The 20,829-nt window shown below is 48.2% G+C and overlaps 1 protein-coding gene and 1 long non-coding RNA gene across 2 annotated transcripts in view; both read right to left on the bottom strand.

Moving 5' to 3' along the window:
• Positions 1-15,422, bottom strand: part of Kif26b (kinesin family member 26B) — a 430,200-nt gene extending 414,778 nt beyond the window's left edge. The window contains exons 1-2 of the mRNA XM_006974208.4: positions 14,780-15,422; positions 13,619-14,020 (exon numbers count right to left, since the gene is read on the bottom strand). Of these exons, the coding sequence (XP_006974270.3) occupies positions 13,619-14,020; positions 14,780-14,842 (465 nt within the window). The 5' untranslated portion in view covers positions 14,843-15,422. The remainder of the gene's footprint in view (positions 1-13,618; positions 14,021-14,779) is intronic.
• Positions 15,423-18,538: 3,116 nt separating this feature from the next.
• On the bottom strand, positions 18,539-19,956 carry LOC121821361 (uncharacterized). The gene is made up of 3 exons (XR_006062150.2): positions 19,851-19,956; positions 18,650-18,715; positions 18,539-18,559 (listed from the first exon to the last, which is right to left on the bottom strand). It is a non-coding gene; the product is annotated as an uncharacterized LOC121821361 (long non-coding RNA).
• Between the last annotated feature and the right edge of the window lie 873 nt (positions 19,957-20,829).

Genomic DNA, 20,829 nt, shown 5'->3' with positions numbered 1-20,829 from the left:
TTCTTTCCCCCCAGTGGGTGCCCAATACAGGAAGCAGAAGGCCCAATCAGGCATATTAAAACCAGTCCTTTGTATTGAGTTTTACCACCCCAGCTACACACACACAAACACACATACAACGCTCATAAAGCCATCAGTGGCCAACCTGCAGCTGCCACTGGCTTCCTCCTTCAGCCTGTGCGACAGCCGTCCTCGGATGAATGCACCTTTAACTGCATGGCTCACTTCATTAGATGCCTTGACCTCCAATAAAAGCTTCAGCCTTACAATATCTGAAACCTGAGACAGGATGTCCACTGAGTCATCAGATTCTGTGCTCCATCCAGGGCTCTGAAAGCACACACACACACACACATCCATACACACCACACACACATCCACACCCATACCACATACACCACACACACACACACACACACACATCCACACACACCACACACACATCCACACCCATACCACATACACCACACACACACACACACACACATCTATACACACACAACTATACACACACACATCTCACATCCATACCATATACACATCCACACACACCACACACACATCTACACCCATACCACATACACCACACACACACACAGACCTATACACACACAACTACACACACACACATCTCACATCCTTACCACATACACCATATACACATCCACATACACCACACACATATCCACGCCCATACCACACACCACACACACACACATCTATACATGCACAACTACACACACACACACATCCACACACACCATACACACATCTACACCCATACCACATACACCACACACACACACACACACACAGACCTATACACACAAAACTACACACACACATCTCACATCCATACCACATACACCATATACACATCCACATACACCACACACATATCCACGCCCATACCACACACCACACACACACACATCTATACATGCACAACTACACACACACACACACACACACACACACCTCACATCCATACCACATACACCATACACACATCTACACCAACACCTCACATCCATACCACATACACTACCACCATCCAAATACACAATATTCTTATCTCCCATCCATACCACATACATCACAGAAACACACAGACACCTCACATATATACCACTTATGCCACACACACATCTCACATATATATTACATACGACACACACACACATCTCATATACACAACCATGTACACATATACAACAAACACATACATGAGACACGGACATATGAAATGTGGATACATAGGCACACACACCACACCCAAGCACACACCCCTCATATAGCCTGCCACAAAGCATCCTGGAAGTTGCAGACCTATTTGCATCAATAAATTAAGGGGCAAAAGATAAGGGAGTAATTTCGAGTCTGGCAGCTAGGGGCAGTCAGCAAAAGGTATGAGGAGGGTCATAAGAAGTTAGGAAAAGAGTCCCAGGGAGCAGGTCATTTAAAGAGACATCCCGGGCTAGTAACAAAGGAGAAAAATCAAATCCATAGTAAGCCGGCCCAGCAGGCAGCTGTCCCCTCCCCAGATGCGTCAGGGGTGTCGGGAAGCCTCAAGGCAGGCCCTGGGTGTGCAGGATGCATACGCTGGTCTAAACGATGGTGGGGTGTCTAGACATTCGAAGATTCCAGCTAAAGAAGGGAAATCAAAGGGTGGGGAAGTCCTGAGCAAAAGCACAATTCAATGATGATGCTAATGTTTGGAGTTCTCAAGTTTAGCCCTGAATGACCAAGAAAGAAGAAGAAAAAAAAACTTCTCCCAAATGATAAGCGGCCCTTTCACAGTCCCAAAGGCCATACTTTCACTCAGATAACCCGTACCAAATTGATCTCTTAAAATCAACTATCATTTCGTTTGTCTAAGTTTATTTTGTTTACAAACACAGAAGACATAGAAAATAGCTTTATTAAAATGCGGGAGGATCAAGTAAAACAGCTCACTTCTGTAATCCGAGGCAGGAGGATCACCGGGCCTGACTACATAGCAAGTTCTGGGCCAGTCAGGGCTACATAGCAAGACCCTGGGGTGGGGGTGGGGGGCTGGCAGGTGAGACAAGGCTAGGGACAAGTTAAGTGGTACTCAGCAGATATGAGGCCCTGAGTTCCATGCCCAGCACCGAAAGAAACAGGAGAACCATACCAGCCTGCGGGCACCTTCACCAATGGCAACCACTGGGCCCGAGTCCCACAGCATGGCAGCCCGCCAAGCAGTCTTAGGCTCTTGGCTCAGCTAATACTCCATCTAAGATTGTGTCAAGCCTATCCTCTGGAATGTAAGGGCCAGCATGGACTTCATAAAGTCTGGGGGCCTCTCTCCTGGTTTACAGGCTCATGGACTTCGGAGAGAATACTGCTGACTCCCCTCCTCAGTCTATGGGAGAAACTGGCCCAATATTGGGAGGTCCTGGATTTGATGCCCAACACCAAAAGAGAGAGAAAGGAGGAGGAGGAAAAAAACAAAGAAAAGACAGAGAGTTACCGAACTTTCCTAAGATCCCAATGCTAACTTTGCTGGAGGCCACACTGTTCCTCGGTCCCCAGACAGTCCAGTTCACCTAACTATTTGGGATTGTACCAACCTCTCAACCTCTGGTACTTATACAATTCCCTCCAAATGCACAACTGAGCCAGCAAATTATTTTTCTTGAACAGTGGTGATTGGTAGTGGGTCCCCCAAATTCCACAGTTTGTTCTCTGAATAACCTGTTCGCTCAATAGCCCAACAGCTCTTGGCCACAGCTCTTCTCACTTTTGGCTTCTTGTCACTTAGTGAAGAGGTCTCCCATTGCATGGAGTCAGGCGAGGGAAGAACTATCCACCTCAAAAGCTACCACTAGAAATAAGTGGACAGTACTGCTTAGGAATGCGAGGCTGCAGCCGGGCAGTGGCGGGGCACACCTTTAATCTCAGTTCTCAGGAGGCAGAGGCAGGCGGATCTCTGTGAGTTCGAGGCCAGCCTGGTCTACAGAGTGAGTTCCAGGACAGCCAGGGCTACACAGAGAAACCCTGTCTCAAAACCCCCCCCCAAAAAAGAAATGCATAGCTTCTCATCACTGCTGATTAAAATCTCTCTCTCTCTCTCTCTCTCTCTCTCTCTCTCTCTCTCTCTCTCTCTCTCTCTCTCCCTCTCTCTGACACACACACACACACACACACACACACACACACACACACACACACACACCCCTCAACACCCTAAGCGTTAGCCTAGGGGGAAAAATTCTTCCATTAAGCAATTACAAATCGCAGACATCACTCAAATGAGATGAAAGAATCATTAAACTAAAATCTATATTTTGAAAAGCAGGTTTCAGCTTTGTTATTCGCAGCTCATGGTTTCAAACAAAATAACAAAAACAGAAGTGTGTGTGTGTGTGTGTGTGAGAGAGAGAGAGAGAGAGAGAGAGAGAGAGAGAGAGAGAGAGAGAGAGAGAGAGAACCATCAAAGACCTGAGAAGCATGCTATGTGGGGAGCCACGGTACTGATCAGCAATCGGGAATGATGAATGACAATTGCAGGAACGGCACCCTAGTCTGTGACGTGCTAGACACCCTCAGATACAGTCCCGGCAGGCTCTAGCTCTGCCCAGAGCCTCCCAGTCTGTGTCGTTCGGAGCATGCCCTCCCTTTACATTAGGGTTTACAAGCACCCTGCCTTCCTTGTCCACTCTGACTCACAGCTGCCACCAGGGCAGAAAATGGTGCCAAGGGGGGAGGGCGCCGTCTCTATTTCCAGCCGTCTTCACAGGGTCTGGCTGGAATCAATGAGACAGAATCAGCAAAGTAGAACTGCAAAGAACACTGTCCGAGAAAGATAAAACTGGATTGGAAAGCAGATAAGCCGAGTTCCTGGTGCCGCGCAGATCTGCACACGGCGTGCACAGCCACTGAAGGAAATCAGTTCTCCTTTATTCCCCAGGGCCTGAAATGCCAAAAGCCACTCTTGTGCTTCCCCCCGGGGGGCTCAGAGCTGGGGGCTCTCAAGGAAGGGATTTCCATCTGTGACAAAGATTCCCAATCCATATTCATGGCAACTGGGCTAAAAGGAGTGGCCACCTTCATCAACCTGAAGCGTTCTGGGAGATAGACACCTCCAGAATGATGAATACGTATGAGCAGCGTTATTGACTTGGAGATGAAGAAATGGAAAAGGAGATGAATGGTTCCATTTTCTCCAACGCTGTTTCTCTTTTCTCCATTTTGGTGTCAGGCCATTATCAACAGAAGGGAAGGAGGGATGGATAGTGGAAGGAAATTGGTTTTCACTGAATTCAACTCTTCCTGGAAAGTCATTGGTATAACAACATCAAGTAATGGTACAACATTATCTCACAATCACTCACCCCTCACTACAAGCTGAACGGCAGCATCCTACCAATACACTATTGGACGGAGAACTACCAAGTTCAAAAAACAAAAACAAAAAACCAGCTTTCTCCTGGTCACAACCAAGTAAGCCTGGTTTTGTACCAAACCTACTGGTCCCAGGTCTTCATTTTAATGTATAAAAGCATCAGGAATGGCACCCCTCAAAACCTCACAGTGGAGTTGCCTCAGACAGTGCCAGCTCTCCATCTGCTATTAGACACATTGACAACCTTTTTCCAAGATACCAGAAACTCTTCAAGCCAAGATTTCCAATCACCTCCTCATGGCCAACTCCATGGACCTTCAGGTGCCTCTAGATTCCTTCAAGGTTCTGGGCTTACCGTCATCCTGGTCCCCAAAACCCCTACTGTTTGGTTTCCATGATGCCATATGTTCCCCCATCTTGTTTTTTGGGTTTTTTGTTTGTTTGTTTGTTTGTTTTGGCTCCTTTTTTTCTGACCTGGTCTGTTTTCCTGATCACTTGGGCTTCCTGTCCACTCAGTACCAATGCTTACGTTTCATGCTCAATTTGCTCATATGTCTCATATCCATGGTGGTCACACCATCTGTGCATTCCACCACCTTCTTCATGGTGACAACTCCCAGATCCATGCCTCCACCTCCAAAGCCATACTAGAGGCCCCAGCTGGACCCACTGGACCATTGACTCTCAAGCTCTAAAGAACTCAAACTAATTCTGTTGCACATAGCCATTTCCACCCCCATTAGCAAAATCTCTATGCCTGTATTCTCCATCTGATGAACGGAGAATGAACATTTCCTGTCCCTTCTATCAGCACCCCTCCATCATGGATTTCTACATAGTATCGGTCAGCTCCTTCTAACATTTCATTTATATTGCTATCACTTCAATTCAGCCTACCTGATGTCACTCACACCACTGTGAGGGATCCCCTAATGGGACTCCAGGACACTGTCTCAATCCACCCTCTCTCACAGTCCACAACTGATATTTCAATCCTCTCCTGGACACCTTCTAATGACTGCCCCCTGCCTACAGAGAAAGTCCCGACTCTTTTTCTCACAAGGGTTCCTATTCCCTCCCTAACACTTCCCCAGCCTGTTACACACACACACACACACACACACACACACACACACACACACACACACAGAGTGATAGGGTAACAATGCATCACTCAAGTTCTCCAGTGTACTTGGCATGCACAATCTCCTCACGCCCTTCCCTCTACCTGGAACATCTCTGCTTCAGTATGTTCATATCCAGCTCACCTTCCTAAAGTCATTTCCACCCCCTTCCCCTAAGCTCCCTGTATAATTCAGGTTCTGCTCTTGATACGCTACAGTGTGACTCTCACGGTGTCTGTCTTCTAACAGCACACTGTGTATTGCTCCAGGCAGGAATTTTAATATTTTTCATGTTTTATTTATAATGTGCTATGATACTGTACTGGTACATGAATAAGAATCAGAACTGACTATTGGTATATGCATATCAAAGAAAAAACAATAAATAATATATTATCAAATTGAATCCGGCAGCATTTTTGAATGCACTATGACTAAACAGACTTTATAACAGGAATTCAAGGACAGCTCATCACTAAGAAATCAATGATGATAATTTGCATTAAATGTACTTGGCAGATTATGACACCTATTCCTTAGTTTAAAAAAAAATGCAGTGGAGTTAGGGAGATGGCTCAGTCAGTAGGATGCTGCCACACAAGCACACCCACAGAGCTGAGTCTGATCCCAACACCCATGTAAACATCCAGGCCCAGTGGCCTGGGCCTGCAATCCCAGGCCTGGGGAGGCAGAGGCAGAAGGGTCCTGGGGTTTGCTGGCCAATGTCAGTCGAGAACTGATAAGCTTTGGATAGAAAGACCCTGGCTCAAAAATTAAGTAGAAGGGAGGTTAAGGAAGACACCAAACACTGACCTCTGACCCTCAACCACACCCACACACGGACACAACACAAAGCAAATAAAATGGGAACTACTGAATACGTTTCCTTGTAAAGTGCTGAGATTATATAGTAGTTATATAGTAGTTAGTGTTTAGCTCTCTGGCCCACTGGGTAATCTTCTGGGTGTATAATGAACAGTATAGATCAATTTTATATTTTCCTAAATAGCCATCCATGCAGTTGTCCCCAAACTTTTATCAAAACACCTATTGTCCTACCACTGATTTAAGATGCCACTACTATAATAAACCAAATTTTCAGTTGTACTTGGGTCTTTTCCTGGACTTTATATTGTATATTTTTCTGTTTCCTATGTACCAATTCTACACTGTTTTTATTATTATTAATTATTATTATTATTATTATTATTATTATTATTATTAGAAGGAGGAGGAGGAGGAGGAGGAGGAGGAGAAGAAGAAGAAGAAGAAGAAGAAGAAGAAGAAGAAGAAGAAGCAGAAGAAGAAGAAGAAGAAAGAGAAGGAGAAGGAGAAGGAGAAGGAGAAGGAGAAGGAGAAGAAGAAAGCTTGGCAATGTGTCTTACTGTTTGGTGGGGTAGTCCTTAGCTACATAGTGGGTTCAAGACTGACCTGGACTGCATGAAGCACTTTTTCAAAAACAAAAAGAATAAAAATTAGCCGGGCGGTGGTGGCGCACGCCTTTGACCCCAGCACTTGGGAGGCAGAGCCAGGTGGATCTCTGTGAGTTTGAGGCCAGCCTGGTCTACAGAGTAAGATCCACATGGAGAAACCCTGTCTCAAAAAAACCTAAATAAATAAATAAATAAATAAATAAATAAATAAATAAATAAATAAATAAATAAATAAGGAAATAAAGAGAATTCCTGTGTGATAGATGCCTTTCTACTCCGGATTTAAGGGCCATTTTTCTTCAGAGGAGTTCTGGAGAAGGTCCAAAGACAACAGCCCAATACAAACTGACATGATATTTTGATAAATATTCCAAACGTAACTCAGGAACACAAATGTATCCCACGCTTTGGCATCTCTACCAGTGCACATAAAGATGGGCTCCTCCAACTGGTGCCCAGCAGAGAGAAAGATCACCTGAGCACTCATTCCACATGGTCCTCCTAGACCCAATGGTTCCACTCAATAGGTTATAAGGAAAGGAAGGGTGTCTAGGAGCAGACAGGGGTAAAATGATACCGAAAACGGATAGGAGAGCCTACATCCCTAGCTGGCTTGGAATCGTGGAGGATCAGAGCGAGCGGCAGGGAAGGCTGGCGCTCCACGTATGTGGCCCTGAGTGTCCAGCTCTAGGCTCCTTTTCTTGGGTCAGGATGGAGCCTCGGCAGATCAACAGGGTGAAGGTAGACAGAGGGATTACTTCTCCAAGTACTTTAACATAACTTCTCCAGGCCCATGATGCCCCAACTCAAATAGTTCCTCAGGATCTCGACAGAGTTGTGGATTTGCATCTTCCTGGTCCCTGAGGACAAAGTTGCCATCTGAAAGCCCAGAAAACTTCAACATTCTCAAGCAGCAACCCTTCACTTGTTATTCTAACAGTGACCCTCAAGGGCTGGAGAGGGAAAGGGAACTCGAATTCCCCTATTCTCTGTGGGGTGTGTGTGTGTGTGTGTGTGTATGTAACTAAAATCGCCACAATAAGCACCTATAACTCCAAGACAAAGAAATCACACACATCTTTATTTTGCTATATGAGACTGTCTGTCTGTAATCTCAGCACAGTGCTCGGCACACAGAGACAATAACTGTCCATCATTCATCATGGCTCTTGTTGTCATGTTATTAGCTGATTGTCCAGCACAATCCGAAGACCTAACGAACTGATATGACCTCAATTTTAATTGACCTAACCATTCCAAACACTGCCAAACTACTAGCCTCAGCCATTTAAAAAGAAAATCCCATTTCTAATGCGATCATCTTGTCCATCAGGAGTGGGTAAGAAATGATTACCGATCAGGGAGTTTTTCAAACAATTTAAATCACTGCAAAAACTGACCATGCTGGTTCCACACTTAAAAGTCTGGCAAAACAAAATGTAGTTGAGGAAGAAATCACCACTCATCTGTCTCCTGGGAACATTTTTATAAACCCTGGAGATGGCTCAGAAGTGTTTTTTTTTTTTTGTTTTTGTTTTTTTGTTTGTTTGTTTTTTTTTTTTTTTTTTTTTTTGGTTTTTCGAGACTGGATTTCTCTGTGTAGCTTTGCGCCTTTCCTGGAACTCACTTGGTAGCCCAGGCTGGCCTCGAACTCACAGAGATCCGCCTGGCTCTGCCTCCCGAGTGCTGGGATTAAAGGCGTGCGCCACCACCGCCCGGCGGCTCAGAAGTTTTAAATGATAAATGCTGTAGGATATTTTTCATTACTGCCGTTATGTTCTTTTATTTCAAAGAGCCAGAGGATGAGGAAGGTCGCTGTGACATACTCTCTCCCAGAGATGGCATGGCTGTCACAATCATGGACTCACAGCAGCTGTGGTTACCTGCACAAGACCTACACAAGATCAAGACACTCGAACTTCAGGCATCAGCTGGGGTAGATGATCTCGGGGCTCCCAAGGCCCCCCCCCCATTCTGAGCAGCTGCTGGCAGTGGATGGCTGCTGGGGAAGGGCGAATTAGTCTTTGCTTTCTTTCGAGACTGTGGTCACTGGTAGATTTCCAGTGCTCTGTTGGATGGCTACACCCATGCACATGTGGGCGACACTGACCAAACACAGTGAATGTCAAAAATCAAGAGGACATGAATTTGAGATGGGATTATGTCGGGGGAGGGGAGGGAAGGAGCTGAAGGGTAATGGGAGGTAGATAAGATCATATTTCACTGTATACATGTTTGAAAATAAGGAAAAAGAACTGCATGTATGTATGCACCATTTACATGCCTTGTGCCTACAGAGGCCAGAAGAGGGTTGGAGTCCCTGGAACTGGAGTTAGAGAAGGTTGTGAGCCATCATGAGGGTGCTGGGAATTGAACCCCCATCCTCTTAAATGCTGAGCCATCTCTCCAGCCCCCAGTAGGGAAACATGTTTAAAATACTTTCAAAATGAAAAATTTTCTAAAGATGCTTTTTAAAGATGTGTTCTTAGAGTAATGGAGTTTTGGCCGGAATTCCTTCATAGTTAGTAAATATTTTAAATGTAAGTTCTATTTTATCTATACATTATACTACCACCACAGCGTTTGGGTGGACTTTTGAATAGAGTTATTTTTCATACTCCTTCCTCTTTTGGAACTGGTAAAATACAGAAATATTTATTTATATCTCCCCAAGTCTAGACTTCCATGGGCTCTGGCTATTTCGAGCCCACGTTTGGTGTTTTTAACCCTAGCACACACATTCTTTTCTTTCATCTCTGTGATTTCCAGCCACCCTTCTCAGGGCGTCTGGCTAATCTTGCTGATATTTCTGGGGCATAGATGGACTCAGAATATGTGACTGAGGAAAAAAAAAAAGTCAGATAGGACCATAGCTCTGGACCTTCCTTTTACCTAAAAGGAGATTTTCTTTTATTGGTATGGAAATGAGCAGATGTCGGATAACCTTCGCCCAACCTGGAGCATTCACGCTTACTCCAGGGAATTTCTTCAGGCTGGTGTTTCGTGGGCTTTCCACAGTCGATTCAAAAGTTCCGTCACAGCTATCAGAATGATCTAGGTTAGCTCAAAAAAGGGAGAAATTCATTCCTTGGCCCGTCTTTCTGGCTCAATGCCTTGCCTGTCTATACAACAGGAAAGGCACACTCATCACCACTCAGGAAATGTTTTATATTTACACAGTGAAACGCGACAGTGAGGGAGCGAACAGTCCTCACTTGAAGTCCCAACACGTTCCCACAACCCCACTCTCTTGTTTTATCCGAGCACTTCCACTTAAGCAACAACGCTAAAAGAGAAAGGATATAAACTGGCAAGCATTTTCCTCCTGAGGTAATAAAAGTCAGTCAGAAGGCTTTACGACCTGACACCAGGAACACACATCTCCTTGCCCAGGTAAGTTGCTACGGGGAAAAGGAATTCAGAGCAGAGTTGTCACGACCAGGGTCTTGAAATAACCAGCAACCATCTGTTTGATGGCTGACTCTGCCTCTGCTCTTGATCTCCTCTCTAGAAAATTCAAATTGCTACCCATCACCATCCTCTCTGCACTTCTTGTCTCTGTCAACACTACCACTTACCCGGTTACCCAGCAACATCCATGCCGCATAATGGTCTACCCTGAGCCCTGTCCTCCAGTGGCCACACAACTGGCCTGCCCTGAAGCCCTGTCTTCTAATGGCCACATAACTGAGCTATACTGAAACCCAGTCCTCCAGTGGCCACACAACTCTCAGGAATGCTCAGACTCAGGTGGTAACTCCTGCAGCACCCCAGCCAATCTTCAATATGGGGGGGGGGGGGACGACAATCAGATGTCCCTGCAGAGACTGTCCAACACTTCATCACTTCTCCTCACCCAACTGTCCTCAAAATCAACTGAGGGGAACTCAATGGAGCTTGCTACCTGAAAATGGGCACAGGGAGGAAAGTCACGAGACAGCGCAGTGACAAAGAAGGGAACACATCAAATAAAAGCCTGAACGTGGGCAGCACCTTTCAACCAAAACCTCAAGTTCTATACACCGTAAATCTCAAGGATATTCTCCCACAGATGCCTGTCAACCTTGTATCTTTCTCTGAAGAACGGAGGCAAGGCACAAACCTTGCCTAGTGGCATCCAACAATCTGAATCATGGTTTTTTCACTGCTGTGTTAATGGGAAAATCAAAAAATAAGATGAAATCATAAAGAATTAATGTAAAATATTGCATTGGAAAAAATGAGAAAACTGACTCACTAATATTGCAAAATAAATTAGTGGTGCAAAATAAATTAGTGGTGCAAAAAGAACCATAACCAAACCCATCCTGAAGTAACAGGTTTCAGGGCATGCTCTTCTAGCTTTGACTTTGGAGTGACTATGTGGAAGGCTTTTCATACCACCCAATACAGTTTAATACTCTATTTGAGAAAATATTCCCCAAATACAGTTAAGCATCTTAAGTGAATTACGAAGATGATTTTTACTAATTATCCCTCAAAACCAAGTCTTTATCTTCCCAGACTCTTGTTCTCCAGGGCGAATTACATGTTGGAGGTCACAATGACATCCCTTGTTCTACTGAAACTTAACCCCTTCAGTGCCTGCAGGGTGGAGGTCCACAGTTTGCTCATAAATCCAGCACTGAGAAGAAATGCCTTGTCTCCGCTGGACAGGGCCCACCATGCAGAGGGTACTAGAGAACACAGCATTTGTTTGATTAAAATGCTGCACAGATGCTACAGAAATTGCATCTAATTAGAGGGTGGTGGTGCCTAACATATATGCACATCCCTAAAGTTATCATTCTCAAACACAATCCGCGGTTAGTTGATATTAAGGCTCCATAGCTCATAGCTCACTTACTAGCAATGAGCTAGCCCCAAAGCATATTCTTATCCCTGGCTAAGGCCTGCAAGCGCCCTTGTACCCAATGCCATCTGTGTCTTGATGCCACCCAGGCAACTGTATATGATGTTCAAATGTGCACTCAGTCAGTGACTCGCGGCTTTCCTCTCGATGCCCCTGGATCAGTAGAGCGCTAATGCTTGGCACATCCAATACTGCATCTGGAGCCATCACCTCCCTCTAATAGGATCAGTTTCTCAGTATCACTTTTATTACGGCCAGTAAATAAAATCAGCGCATATATGGCACTGCCTCTTAAGCAGTGTGAAATGAATTTTTCACGTGGCTTCAACGAAAACAAAGGCCGAGTCTATCGCACACACAACCCCATAAATCACCAAGCATGCAGTTAAGCGTCAACCTTTGTTTCTTCCTGTCCGCGTTACTTCACCCCTTCTCCTTCTCAGGATAGGAGCTTCTTTACTTTAGCACAGTCCAAAACAACAACACAAAGAACCCCTCCTGAGCATGCACCCTCAAGAATGTCCTGAGATAATTTTGGTGGCCTGCGACTTATTAGGGTTACAAGTGCCAGACCCCGTCACCTCCAGCACAGAATCTCTCAAATCTACGCCACGTTGCCAAGTCTCTTTCACCCCGCTCTACACTCCGTTTTTAGCAACACTTAACATGGATGCGAATAAATATGGACGGAGGGCCCATCAGAAGATGAGCTCCGTGTGGACAAGGATGGCCTCCACATGGACCGGCTATCTTCAGGGCTGTACTTTGAAGTGGGCGGGAAATCAAGGAATATTGGTGGGAAAAAAAATCAGCAAATAAGTCTGTGGGTGGGGAAAGGTGTTAAATCTGGGCAGTGTAGTGGGGTGTCCTGGAAGATTAATGGTTGACCTACAAAAATGCCAAACTGACAATAACCCAGAGTTAATTATTCTTGAGATAACTTCTAGATTTATAAAACCAATTCTCCTGGCGGTGATTTTTTCACATTCTAGATTTTACAACAGTCTGTGGGTGTCTCTGTAATTGAACCCGGGTATAGAAAACATCCATGTGTGTGCATGGATAAGCAGACGAGGCAAGCAGATGTGGTTACTCCTAAGCGCCGCTATTCGGAATCACAATATTTCATTTCAAAAGTCACACACACACACACACACACACACACACACACACACACACACACACACACACACACAAAGAAAAAAAGAAAAAAAAAAAAAAAACACAGAAAATGCCATTGAGCAGTGTTGGCAGCCTTCACAGCAATCCGCTGTTTTCTTGTTTCTCTCTAACCACTGATAAAAACTCTTTGAAGTGGAAGAGTAAATATTATCATGTGATAGTACTTGGACCCAACTGTGCAAATACAACTGCTTTGTGTTCCGCTCTGGGGGCTCCTGGCCGGCCACACCACGCAGACAGGGTTGCTATGGAGGAACCAATGCGCTTATTAAATAAGCCCACGCGCAGGTCAGGATACATCTTGGCGCTTACAGTGAGCCCCACCTCTTAATCCTCCTCCCGTAGACGCATGGAGTGTTCAGGGAGAAATGCTGGCTTTGGAAAATGTGTTTCTGTGGTGCTTGGGAGGTAGGGCCACCACAAATAAGCCATGGGAACCCTCAACTGCCAGCAGCTGACTGTTGCTGCCTGCCCCTTTTGGCATGCTACTGCAGGATCGCCGGGCAGGAGGGGAGAAAACAGCGAGGCAAACCCTCTGGGGGCATTCCCCTGCGCCGCCAGGCCGGTTGCAGAGCTAGGGGCCTCACACCCAGGCACCCCGAGGCAGCATCTTAGGGTTGGGGCGCAGCTCCTCGCAAAGCACCCCTCAGTGGCTCACCTTGCCCGGGAGGGGTCCCGGCAGCAGCAGCTTGAGAGCCTGCCTCTTCAGCTCCACCAAGCGGGCATTGCAGTTCTCGCACCAGACGCCGCGGTCCGAGCCGGGGGAGGAGCCGCCGCCGCTGCCGGAGCCCGGGGATCCAGTGCCGAAGCCCGGCGAGCCGCCCAGGGAGCCCGGCGAGCTGGTACCGATGCCCGGAGATGCGGGGCCCGGAGAGCCAGTGAAGGAGCTCGGGGACGAGGTGCCCGAGCCCGGGGACGGGGTACCCGACGAGCCGAGCGCAGAACCCGCGCCCTCGGGGGTGGGCCGGCTCCCTGAGCGAGACTCCTCGTATGCCTTGCGGTACCAGCTCTCGGGGGAGAAGGGCGCGGCGGGCTTGGTGGGAGAGCACACTTCATTCACCTGCCGGAGAGACACGCAGCGTCAGGCCCTGCGGGGCCACCGGTCCCCGAGCTGAGCCTGGAGGGCTGGGGGCAACCGTCCTGCTCGCACTGCTGCGAACCTGCCCTCCATCTAGCTCCATCCCTCAAGTGACCTGGCCTTAAACGAGTCGTGTCCCACCCACCCTCGCCAGGGTGACCGCGCGCAGGTCCCCCTCCATTCCTCCTGCAGTCGGCAGGAAGGCTTGGGAGGTTTGGGTGTCCTTCGGGCTTCTGCGAGAACACCCAGAAATCCAAAGCCCCGCTCTTTCAAACCCGGTACCCACCCCCCAGCAAGAACCTAGCTACACACACGGTCCTGGAACACCATATCCAAGGGGTGGTTGATTGTGACTTCTGGGTATTGACTCATTCGGGTACAGCCCTCCGGGTCCCGCAGGTAAATGAAAGGGGCTCCCCGTTCCCGGGCAGAGAGCCGAGGGAACCGCAGAGGAATTCCTGGGAAACGCTCCCCTTCGGTTTAACTCTGCCTCCAAGTCCCGGAATACTGCAAAAGTTAAGGGTGCAGGAAAAGGGAGGAACCGAGGACCGAAGACATTCCGGGAGCCAGGCGAGCTGCAGACCCGCCTCCACGCACGCACGGCCCCGCCGCTCGTGGAGACGCCGGTGCTCCCGAGAGCTGGGGGGCCATGAGCCCGCCGCCGGTTCCCAGGTAGCGGAGGACACCCGCCCCGATAGGTCCCCGGGAACGCATCTCCGCGTGGACGCCGCCACAACTTACCCCGTATTTCTTGCCCCTGGTGGAGACCGCAAGCCTCTCTTTATTTCCAGCTACCGAATTCATGGTGGCTCTTCCAGAGGAAAGGGTCTAAATGTTCCCACAACGCTACATCCAAAAGGTCTGCCAACCCAGAAGGCGTCCCCCCTCGTGGTAGGGGTTGGTCCTCAAGTCAAGAATTCTTAATGGGGGGGTTGGGAAGAAGGCAAGCAAATGGACCCCAGAAGTGATAGCACCAATTTGCAGGGAGGGTTGAAGCGGCTGGTGGCTCTCAAATAATGGGTTTCCTCATCTCTCTGCCTCCTCTAGCCACGCGCCCTCTCTCCGCCGTCACATCCAGATCGCTGGCATTTTCCTCCGCCGGGCCAGCGCGTTCTCCTCCAGCGGAGCCGAGAGGGAGGAGGACCGCGAGGGCGCTGGGCGGCTGCAGGGAAGGTGGGCGAGCCCTCGCCGAGCCGAGCCGGCGGTGGGAACTTGCCTCCTTCCCCCGAGCTCGCTAACTGAGTTCAAAGAAATTCTCCCAAAATATAAGGATCCAGACTCGGGGAGGAGCCTCGGCGTGTCGCCGAGCCAATATGCGCCGGCCCGTTTTCTCCTGACAGTTGCGCGCAGGGCAGGGAGAGGGCGGCTGTGCGCCGGCGGCGGCGAGCAGCTCGGGGTCAGGACGCGCGTGTGCGCCCGGGTGCAGCGCGGAGCCTAGGGAACCGCGACCCCGCCACCTCGGAGCCCGCCCGGCCGCCGCCGCCGCCGCCGCCTCGCCCGCCGCGATCCATTTACGGCGCGGCGCTCGGGCCTGGCATCGCCAGGCGCAGCCGGGGCGGGGGTGGGGTCGTAAATCTGGCTCCGGGCGGGGAAGTTGCTGGCGAGGGGCCCGCGGCCGGGGGCTCCGGGGCTACCCGCGGTGCGAGCCTGCAGCTCCAAGCCGGCCGAGCTGCGCGGAAACGCGGCGCCCGGGCCTCCCGGGGGGCCGGGAGCTCGTCTCTTCCTGGCAAGGCGTGCAGGTCTGCCTTTGAAACGCCGTGCAAACGGATTGAGTCACAAACAAGTCCGCAAACAGGCCGGGGCCAACCCCCCGCCCTTTGTTCTCCCAGACCTGCCTGGCAAACCTTTCCTTGAATCGCCCTCTCAGCCCCAGCCGGCCAAGGGGTCCTTCTCCCCCGGATCCCCGGCCTGAGCACCGGGGAGCCTTCAGCCCCCGCCCCCCCTCCGGCCCAAGCCCCTGTTAGTGATGGGGAAACCTCCCGAGACAGGCACAGGTGAGCCAGGGACCCAGCGCGCAGCTGCCGGGCTGGGGAAACTGAGGGATTGGCCGCGCCGCACACGCGCGGGAGGACTGCGCGGGCCTGGAGAGGGGGGTGTGGCGCGAGCTGGCCCTGGCTTCCGGGCCGGGATCAGTCCCCTCGGCCCCTTGCGCGTTTGCCTGTGAGCACCCGGACCTGTGAGATCTCCAGAGCACCCCAGCTGTCGCCCTCTGTCTGATTCCCGTCCCCCACCCCCACCTCGCGCAGAGCCCCGGAGCTCAGGAAGCCGGTGTACGCCGGGCTCCACACGTGGCTGCTCCGGGGTGTCATTTTTCATTTCCCGGGAGGACATTTCTTCTGGTGAGCCGGCAGGTCTATTTTGTTGTGACCTTTAATTAACACCCCGCGAGACGCCTCCTGCAGGACCAGCCGGGCGCGGAGATCACGTGTGGTGTAATGGCATCTCGGCACCCCGGAAAGACCTGGCCTTGGGCTAGGCGGGGACAGGGAGACATTTCGGGCTTTCCTAGCCGCTGTCTTCCATCTGACACATGGATAAGCAAAGAGGGGGGACAGAAGACAACAACTGGGGTGCTGGAATCCTGGGGCAACGCCCCCCATCTTGTCTTCCTGCTGGAACCTTCTGTGCCTTCCTGGCGCAGCCACCCCCCGCCCCGCACCCTCCGCAGCCAGTGCACCCGGGATATTTCACAGCCTCCAAAGCGAGGCGAGAAGGTCAAAATGAAGATGTTGAAAAACTGTGGAAGTTTCCATTACGTTCCTACTTCCAATTTCAACGCGATCATATCTGCAGAGGACCTTAGGGGGACAGGTAGCCTCCAGGCAGCACATGCCGGCTGCAGCCACATCTGTATTCTGCCTAGGTGCCGCGGAAAATATCGTCGCCATTAGCTACGCGCGGCTTATCAGTCCCAAAGCAGCATGTGGCCAGGTGAAATGGACGAGCCTATGAAGCCCCGAGTGGGAAAGGTGGGGTGTCGATGGGGGGGGGGGGGGGAGCCATCGCTGAGCTGCGCGATTCACCCTCAAGAAAGATGAGCCCAGAGCGGATCTGATGTGCATCCCAAAGTATCTGCGGCCCACCGCGTGTTTGATGAGCTCCGAGCGCCCTCTGTTGGTGAAATTTTATATCTGGCGGCTCCCTCAAGAGAGTTGATGTAAAATCTACATACAGTGAAATGCGTAAATTTTAAGTATAAAATTCCATGAGTTTATATATATATGTGTGTGTATTATATATATATATGTATATATATATACATATATATATATATATATATGTCTGGTATAGTCCACTACTCAATTAAGATGTAAATTCTTCTCATTGAAAAATATCCCTTCTTCCCAGGCAGTCCCGACTCCACATTAACAATTAGCAGTTTCTGTACCGACTTCCCGTCACTACAGATCAGTTTTGACTGATTTTGATTTTTTTTTTTGTCTACAGAATCCGTATGTCTTTTGTGTTTGGCTTAACATGGGTTTTGGGTTTCCTGTTACTGTTCGCATGGGTCTGTTTCCTATTTTGCTGTCTTACATTCCTCCCTTCCGCTTGCCTTTCTTGTTAATTGAATAATGTCTTCATAGTCTCTCATGCTTCGCCTGGGTTTCTAGCTCTAATGACTCTCATATGAATTTTTGACTCGGTGCGGCCTGTTCAGGGGTAACATTGCAGAATTCACTAAAACGTACACTTCAGCAGGCCCAATTCCATTCACCTCTGTTCTTTGAGTAATGATTTAAATCTACATATTATAAAATCTACATATTAACAAATCCATAATTTGTTAAATTATGTTTTAACAAATCTGTCTTTCCATGAAACTAGGAAAAATAAGGGCTTTTTAATGTATTTACCCAGTTTTTGCATGTCTGTATTCACCATCCCCCACGCCACCCCCTGAGTAAAATTTCAATTGAATTCTTTTCTTTTAGCCTGGAGAATGGACCTCCTTTAGCATTTCTTCCTTTCTTTTTAAAAATTTACTTCTTTCATTTTATGTGTCAAAGTGTTTTTGCCAGGATGTGTGTGTGTGTGTGTGTGTGTGTGTGTGTGTGTGTGTGTGTGTGTGCTGTATGCACATCTGATGCCTAAAGAGGCTAGAAGACAGTTACCAGATCCCCTGGAACTGGAGCTGCAGATTGTGAGCTGCCGAGTGGATGCTGGGAACTGAACCCGGATCCTCTGCAAGAGCAGCCAATGCTCTCAACCACTGAGCCATCTCTCCAGCCCCTCCTTTAGCATTTCCTGTAGTGACGGACTCATGGCAACAAGTTCTCTCCAATTCTGCTTACCTGCCTTACCTCTCTGTTTAAGGACTCCATTAACTGGATATAAAATTCTCTCCATGGCGGCGGCTTTTCTTTCGGTCCTTTAGAATGTCCTCTCTGCCTTCTTCTTCCTGATTAGAGGTGAGCTGCCATTGTCATGGATGTTACGTGCTCCTCTTTATATCTTTCTGTCTCAGGAGGCTGACTAAGATATGTTTCTCATACTCGGGGCTTGCTGGATTCCTAGAACCTGCAGTTAGTATGAGTTACTTTTCTGTTGCTATGATGAAATACCCCAACAAGAGCAACTTCAGAAAGGAAGAGGACCATTTTGGCTCACCGTTCCAGCGGGTTAGGGTGCACCATCTTGGGGAAGGATGGCGACAGGCAGGGAAGGCACGGTGGCCTAAACGGACAGATCACATGTCAGTCACACACAGGAAGCAGAGAGAGAAGACAGTTTGGCCATGCTATAAACCCTCAAAGCCCACCCCAGTGATGCCCTTCCTCCAGCAAGCTCCACCTCCTTAAAGGCTCAGTAACCTTCCCAAACAGCCGCACCAACTGGGAACCAAGGGTTTGGTACATGAGCCTACAGGGGACATTTCCCATTCAACTGACCACAAAGTTCATCTATAAAAATTTTCACAAACTCAGGACATTTTCTGCCACTACTTACTCAAATCCTTTTACTTCCCCATCCATACCTTTCTGTCCTTCTGGGACTCCAATACTGTGTATGTATGTCCTTGGTCATAACACACAGATTACTGGTTCACTTTAGGTCACTTCAGGTCACATCGTTTCAGTTTTTTTCTCTTATTAAGTTCACTAGCTCTTGCTTCTGCTGTTTTGCCACTCTGGTGAACATTTCCCGTGTGTGTGTGTGTGTGTGTGTGTGTGTGTGTGTGTGTGTGTGTGTGTGTGTACACGTGCATGTGCATGCATATTTATTTAAATCTGTGTGTTTGGTTTAAATTCTCTAACAGGATAATTCCATCTTATCCCTCCTTTGTTAGGGCAGTTCTATTTAGTTGTTTCCCTTAAAACTAATAAAAACAGCTCTTTGTCCTGAGACTTGTTCTTCATACCTAAGATGTGGTCCTTCTGGGGTTTCAGCAGAAGTCATACAAGCTTCCCAAGCATTTTGAACCTGACACTGAGCTCAGCTTCCCTGTAGCAGGTAAAACCTCTGCTCAGCTCATACGCCATCTGCATGTCACTTTCCTAGACCTCTTGCAGATTGTCTCTGTTTCAGGGTTCAAGGATGCTTTAACCCAGTGAAAGATCATGAGGAAACTCCAAGGCTGCCCTCCTGTGGCTGGCTCTGCTCCAAGGTTTCCCTGCTCCCTTTCCATCCACTGACAGCCCCGAACCCCAGCAGGCACAATCTCAAACCATGAAGAATGGTTCTCTGCAGCCTAGCCACTGGGCTCCACAGAACCTTCCTCGCGGGGCTGAGTGCCCCAGTATCTGCCTGCTGTTTGCCTCTTTGCATTTATAGCTGTGGTCACAGAGGGACCAGAGACATTGCTTCTCACCTGAAGGTATCAATGAAATCAACCAATTACTGTTCGTAGACGTTTTGAGCTGTTACAAGCCAATATATGATCTTGGGGAGCTTTGAATTGGTTTGTTGTTGGTATTCTTGTCCATTTTATCATCATTTTTGAAAGAAAGTTCAATTTTGTATGTAAGATACTTGCTCCCTAATTCTACTGCCAAGGGCTTCTTCAGTGTATCTTAAGCCTCTAGAAACACCCCCCAAGGAGCTCACCCCCATGCTGGAGGTGAAACCCGGGACTCACACACACACCTGGTAAGTGCTCTGAACCCCAGCTGAGGCTGTTACATAGTTTCACCAGGGTTTTCTGTGGTGTGCAGATTGTGGAGATTAGCTGTGATTCTACTTTCTATTAAACTGAAGAATCCCAATGACACAAATAAACCTTTGCACAGGAGGATGGGTGAAGTGGATGGAATGTTTCTCACTTCTTCACATTCAAGGATGTTGGCAAGATTTCTTCAGGATTTAGCTTGTTTTTAAATATCCTTATTTTAGGAATGAAAGGAAATCATATATTGGCTTATAACCACCCAAAACTTCTATGAACAGTAATTAATTGGTTCCACTGATGCCTGTGGGTAAGAAGCAGTGTCTCTGGTCCCTCAGTGACCACAAAACACAAATGCAAGAGTTCAAGCCCACTACCTGAATAAGAATGAAGTTCGGAAGCCGCCTTCCTTGTTGTTTAATTATGACGTCCACATAACTTCTTTGGGAATGCTTCATGAGCTTTTATATTTCAGAGCATCCAATTTAGCTTCTCCTTTGTTTATACCTCACAGATGAATGGCTCATAAAATTTATAGCTAAAATATATGATGCCATTGTGTTTTCAAGAGCCCAAAAGTACAAGTCAGAAATAAAAACCCCAAATCAGCACCTCAACTCCTAATTGCTACACAGAGCACAAAATATAACAGACTCCGCTCCTTTTTACTATCTTTCCTTTGAAC

The sequence above is a fragment of the Peromyscus maniculatus genome, chromosome 11 (assembly GCF_049852395.1).
Source record: "Peromyscus maniculatus bairdii isolate BWxNUB_F1_BW_parent chromosome 11, HU_Pman_BW_mat_3.1, whole genome shotgun sequence".
Lineage (NCBI taxonomy): Eukaryota > Metazoa > Chordata > Mammalia > Rodentia > Cricetidae > Peromyscus > Peromyscus maniculatus.
This window is presented reverse-complemented; position numbering and strand designations above follow the sequence as displayed.